Source organism: Myotis davidii, unplaced genomic scaffold (assembly GCF_000327345.1).
Source record: "Myotis davidii unplaced genomic scaffold, ASM32734v1 scaffold161, whole genome shotgun sequence".
NCBI lineage: Eukaryota > Metazoa > Chordata > Mammalia > Chiroptera > Vespertilionidae > Myotis > Myotis davidii.
The window spans coordinates 328803-335229 of NW_006291567.1; the positions used below are offsets into that span (position 1 = coordinate 328803).

General features: G+C 41.6%; 1 protein-coding gene across 6 annotated transcripts in view; it reads left to right on the forward strand.

Annotated features, from left to right (window-relative positions):
- Positions 1-6427, forward strand: part of RPS6KA3 (ribosomal protein S6 kinase, 90kDa, polypeptide 3) — a 93608-nt gene that overhangs the window by 61668 nt on the left and 25513 nt on the right. For all 6 annotated transcript variants that reach the window (XM_015564867.1, XM_006765111.2, XM_006765113.2 and 3 more), the window contains 2 exons: positions 2312-2436; positions 4257-4382. In XM_015564867.1, coding sequence (XP_015420353.1) covers positions 2312-2436; positions 4257-4382 — 251 coding nt within the window. The remainder of the gene's footprint in view (positions 1-2311; positions 2437-4256; positions 4383-6427) is intronic.

A 6427-nucleotide genomic window follows, 5' to 3' on the forward strand; every position in this document is an offset into this window, starting at 1 on the left:
TTTTCAGGTGCCAGCCCCCACCCATGCACCAGGCCTCTATACTAATAAAAAGGTACTATGCGAATTAGACCAGACATCCTTCCAAACAAGGCAGGGGCCAAGGCAGAGGCCCTTAGGGGTGATCAGGCCAGCAGGGGAGAGCAATTAGAGGGCAATCAGGCTGGCAGGGGAGGGCAGTTGGGGGTGATCATGAAGGCAGGTAGGCAAGCTGTTAGGAACCAGCGGTCCCGGATTGCAAGAGGGATGTCTGACTGCCGGACATCCCCCGAGGGGGCCCGGGTTGGAGAGGGTGCAGGCAGGGCTGCGGGACACCCCCCCCCCACACACACACACACACACGCACAAATTTCATGCACCGGGTCTCTAGTCTAAAATAATAAAAGTATAATATGCTAATTAGACCGGATGTCCTTCCTGACGACCTTCTGTACGAAGCCAGGGCTGTGAGGGAAGCCTGGGTCCCGGGTGCTTGCTGGTGGCTGGAGGGAAGCCCAGGTTCTGGGTGCCAGAGAGAAGCCGGTGCTGGCAGCCAGGGGAAGGAAGACCTACTCTTGCACGAATTTTGTGCATCAGGCCTCTAGTAACTAAGTAATTAGGAAATCCTTTACAGCATTTTAAAGCGGTTAAGATCCTTGTGAAATCTTGTAGCAAGTTATATTGTGCCTTAAATTTTGATTCTATTTATATGGAAAAACTATTTGTGTGTTTATTACCTGTAGCTATTTTTACATGAAATACTCTTTAGTATAGTTCTCTTTAAAATTCTAATATTAGGTGATATTCTGGAAGTACTTGTAAAGTTCAAATCCCAAACATAACTTAAACTTTATATGAGGATTGATAACTTCAAAATAAACCATATCCTGAATCATGCTGTATTATAGAAATAATCTTTGAAATGATCATCTATATTTCATTAATTAGCATATGTTTATACATAATGATGTGTTTTGTACTCTAATACTCTCTCTTTTAGGTGTACCGGACCCCAGGTTTATCATTGACAAGTAAATAAATAGAAAGTATACTTACATATATTTTCCATAGAATACATCACTCAAACCTTGCTATAAAGCTTTCTAGACAAAATCTTCACAATCTACATTGAGCATTGAAGGGTGTTTATTCTTTTTATGAGACAGTCTTAGAAATTTGGATTAATGTATGGACAAAATTTTAGCAAATACATGGACAGTGATATGCATAGAGTTGACATGTAGTGGTATTTTACTTTGCTTTCTCAATACAGTTTGTCCTGGTAGAGGGAAAAATCTCAGAATAGAGCAGTTCTATATTGGATTCTGCCCAGATAGGTTCTCTTAGCAGACATTTTCAGTATAATAATCATTTTAAAATTTAATAAACTATATATTGCTGAGAATATCAAGCTGATGTTCATAAAGATCTTTATACAGAGTTGATGTTCAAGTAGATTTACGTATTTGTTTTTTGCTTGCCCTTAGCCTTTAGAGTATGTTTATAAATATTAGTATGCCTAATTGTGTGTTTATATTTATGTCTTTAAAAAGAACATTAGCTATACTGCAAAAGCATTTTTCTACTTCTATTAATGCCAGTAGATTCCAACAAATAATTTGAATAACAATACATATTGTGTCATAAAATATATTTTAAGGATTGCATACCATGATTATCCTAGAAATTACTTTTGTTCCTTAAATATATATAATAATTTTTAACTTGTAGCTTAGATTTTTAAATTCTGACATTATGTATTGAGACCACTGAACTAAATTCTTTTCTCCTAAATTATCTATAGGTCACCCTTGTATCACTCCCTAACCAGGAGCCATAACATTGGTAGGTTACCATTTAGGGCTGCACCATCCAATATGGTAGCCAGTAGCCACATGTGGTTATTTAAACCTAAGTTAATTAAAATTAAAATTTTTGTTTCCCAGTCACACTAACCACATTTCAGATGCTCAGTAGTTGCATGTGGCTAGTGGCTACCATTTTGGACAGCACAGATAAAATATTCATCACTGCAGGCAATTCTATGGGACAGTGCTAATTTAAAATAGCATTAGCCCAGTAATTCATTGATTTATTATATTCTTAAGTGAATTTGCTATTTTCTGGACTCTGAGGGAATATGATATTAGAGTTATGATGGCAATAAGGCATCAGGGCAGATCTGGTACAGTGCCTCCCTGGGTTATCCTGAAAGTACTAGGTGCCTGAGATGTGGAATTCCAGAAAAAAGTGTGAAAGATTATAATGTGGACAATTCTTCCCTTAACTGCCTTTCAAAGTAATCACCTTCTTGGTAATTTATTATTCTTTTCAGATTCACCTGGCATTCCACCTAGTGCTAATGCACATCAGCTTTTTCGGGGGTTTAGTTTTGTTGCTATTACCTCAGATGACGAAAGCCAAGCTATGCAGACAGTTGGTGTGCATTCAATTGTTCAGGTGAGTGAATGTCTAAGTAATTTTAAGTTTGAAATGTAAGATATAGTTCATTGTATGAATAATTAGCTTAGATTTTATTCCCTGATTGCTTTAGAAGAGGGGTTAGCAGACTTTTTCTGTAAAGGGCCAGATGATAAATACTTGAGGCTTTGTAGGCTATATGATCTCTGTTGCAACTACTCAGCTCTGCCATTGCAGCACAAAAGCAGCCATTGACAATACAAAAATAAATGTTCATCTCTGTGTTCCAATAAAACTTTATTTAGAAAAACTAATAGTGAACCAGATTTGGCCCACAGGCCATAGTTTGCCAACCTCTGTCATAAAAACATTTAAGAAATAAAAATGAACTTAAATCTTAAGTCTGCTAAGTTTTGTGTCCTTGTTCTTTTGGAGCCCCCATTGTCATTATGCAGAAATGGTTATGGGTACTGTCTTAAGGTGCCTCCTATCTCATTATCCCATATGATTATCAGAGCTGGAGAAAAATGTAAAAACCTCAGAAGCAGGTTTCTAGATATGTAGGTGTATTTGTAACAGGAGACTGAACTATTAAATGTTATTAGAGGACACAAGTACAAAACATTAGATTTATTTCTTCTCATTCTAGTATCATGGAAAGATAAATTTAATTCATCTTCCTAGTCATAGAGGGAATTGTTTTGAGGGTATAATTAGTGCTTGAATTTGCTTGATAATTAAGTTGCTTTTGCTCTTAAGTTTATTTTATGAGTCAGTCATGCTGCTTTCTCCACTTTCTAGAAAACCAATTTAAACAGTGGTTTTTGAACAAAGTTCAGGTTCAAATAGTCTGTCTCTTTTACTGTGACAACCATGTGGTGTATGGCAAGTTTTAACCCCTTCCCCGGCAGAAACGTGTATACTCGTTTTCACAAAATGTTCTTTTTCAGTCGTCGACGAGTATACTAAGAAAATATGGTAAAAAAATATGGTTTATAAGAAGACGAGTTACAAACTGTTTTCATAACCAGCATCAAAAATACTATATAGAAACAAAATAAAAAAATTAGTCTGAAAAAGAAACGTTTTTAACAAAAAAATTGTTGGGGAAGGGGTTAAACTTCTGTACCTAACATAGAAATTGCAAAATATTCTATAGAATTCAACTTTTAACTTATATGAAGCTCATAGGCATGGGGGTGGGAGGATCTATCACTATAGCTCAGGGCAGTAGAACTTCCCTCAGTGTGTTTATGGAACCAGTACTTTACTGTTCATCATCCTCCATGTTATTAGTCCTTAACCTATGAATGGCTTCTCTAGCAGAAGTTGTATTGAAGCTATGACTTGAGGGTGGAGAAAGGAAGGCATGGCTACAGATAGTCCAAAATGATGATAATAGATATCACCTTCAAATAATGTTATTTAATCCTCACCATTACCCTCTGAGAAAACACAAGTTCAAGATTACACAACCTACAAGTGGTACATCTGAGACAAAAATCCAGATGTTCAATCCAGGTGTCAAACTTCTCCCTAATTGCAAAGGTACTTGGGCTCAGTCACAGGCGAGGCTGTCAGTCCATCAAGTAGTTCTGCATTTTCTGTTGTACATATTTAATTTTTTGAATTTAACTTAAGGTTTTTTAAAGGGCATATTTCATGCTGTACATTTTATTGTAGACACTTCTAAAATACACAGTTGTGGAAGAATAAAGGATGTAAAGATTGGTTTTTATTTTTACTGATATTCATTTGTAGCTAACATCAGTAATTCATGTTGAGTAATATATTCCCCTATTATGAAATGTACCAAAGTCAGTACAGAACTCTTTATCAATTTATAATTGTATTTGTAGCAGTTGCACAGGAACAGTATTCAGTTTACTGATGGATATGAAGTGAAAGAAGATATTGGAGTTGGCTCCTACTCTGTTTGTAAGAGATGTATACATAAAGCCACAAACATGGAGTTTGCAGTAAAGGTAAGTGTTTTTAGATTTAAAATGCAACTTTAACAGTTTTTATTCATGCATGTCAGTACCAGTTAAATATTACACTCTTTTTGGTAAATGTGCCTTTTTTTATAAAAAGGTAAAGTTAATTTAATATCTGGCTAGTGATTATCAGGGAACCATTCATTACAGTGGATTCCCCTGTGAGCTAAAAAGGTAAGGTAGCATACATCCAGTTTGCTTAGGGCAATACCAGTTTACACTGACCTGATTTTTTGTAGCATCCCTTCTGCTTTCAGAAGCTTCCATTTTATAGTCAAGGTGTCAGGGAATTCCTCAAGATTGTATACCAAATGTTGTATATTTACATTTTTCTAGCAACAGTGTTCATACCATTCTTCACATTTAAAAGGATCTGTGAACCAATAAAAGAATAAGAACCACTAACATTAAGTTTATTATCATTAGCTGTTTTAATTTTATCAGGTGTTCTAAGGCATCAAGATTTTTCTAAGCCAAAACCAAGACACATGGCTCTATGATAAAGTTTGAGTTGCAAACCTTTAGTTGAAAGTGAACAAATATCAAGTCTCTGCCTTTTCACTTACTGGAATGGTAGCCTCTGCTCTCCCATTGCAAGCAATTCAAGTAATGTCTAAAGCTTTCAACTTACCTGCAAGCTTAGAAATAGTCTATAAGTATGGGCAGCTACTGTTCAGTTAGTGGGAAAGTGGCATTAATTGGGATTACTTCCATCCACCCATCTATTTATCTAAATATATAGTATGATTTCATATCTACATTAATAAAAGACAAAGATGCTAATTGACCATACCTTTGCTACACCCACCAGCCAATCAGAAGAGTATGCAAATTAACCCAACAAAGATGGCCGTTAAATTTGCATACTGCAGGTGGGGCAGGCAGTGCCAGACGCCCCCGTGGGATCCAGGACACAGATCAGGGACCGGCGAGGCGGGGCGGGCAGCACCAGAAGCCACCCGTGGGATGCGGGCTGCAGATTAGGGACCAGGGAGGCGGGGTGGGCAGTGCCAGACGCCACCCGGGGAGGCAGAGCCGGCAATCACCCTTTCCAGAAGCCTGAGGCCTAGGCAAGGGCGGAACCTGGGATTGCACAGGGCTGGGGGTGCCCTGCCCAAGCCTAACACCCCGCCCAGAGGCCTAAGGCCTTGGCAGGAGCTGAGTGGACCATCAGAGCAGGCTGGGGGTCCCCTGCCCAGGCCTAACGTCCCTCTGGCCTGGGCAAGGGCGGAGCCAGTGATCGGAGCAGGCTGGGGGTCCCCTGCCCAGGCCTAACGCCCGGCCAGAGGCCTGAGTTCTGGGCAGGGGCCGAATCTGAGCAGGCTGGGAGTCCCCAGCCAGAGGCCACCTGGCTGGAGGTCCGCAGAGCAGGCCATCGGAGCGGGCTGGGAGTCCCCTGCCCAGGCCTCAGGCTTCTGGTGGGCATTAAGCCTGGGCAGGGGACTCCCAGCCCGCTCCGATGGCCTGCTCTGCGGACCTCCAGCCAGGTGCGATCACAGGCTCCACCCCTGCCCAGGCCTCAGGCTTCTGGTGGGCATTAAGCCTGGGCAGGGGACTCCCAGCCCGCTCCGATGGCCTGCTCTGCGGACCTCCAGCCAGGTGCGATCACAGGCTCCACCCCTGCCCAGGCCTCAGGCCTCTGGCTGGGGCATTAGGCCTGGGCAGGGGTGGAGCCTGTGATCGCACCTGGCTGGAGGTCCGCAGAGCAGGCCATCGGAGCGGGCTGGGAGTCCCCTGCCCAGGCCTGGACAGGCGATTGGAGCAGACTGGGGGTCCACTGCCCAGGCCTAATGCCCCAGCCAGAGGCCTGAGGCCTGGGCAGGGGCGGAGCCAGCAATCGCATGGGGCTGGGGGTCCTCTGCCCAGGCCTAACATCCGGCCTAAGGTCTTAGGCCTGGGCAGGGGCCGAGGCGAGGATCAGTGTGAACTACAGAGGAAACACCTTTTCTGACCACTCATTGGCTAAGCTCCCTGTATGCCACTGGTAATATTCTTAGTAACTTCGGTAATATGAATCCAAGAAGGTGCTGTAG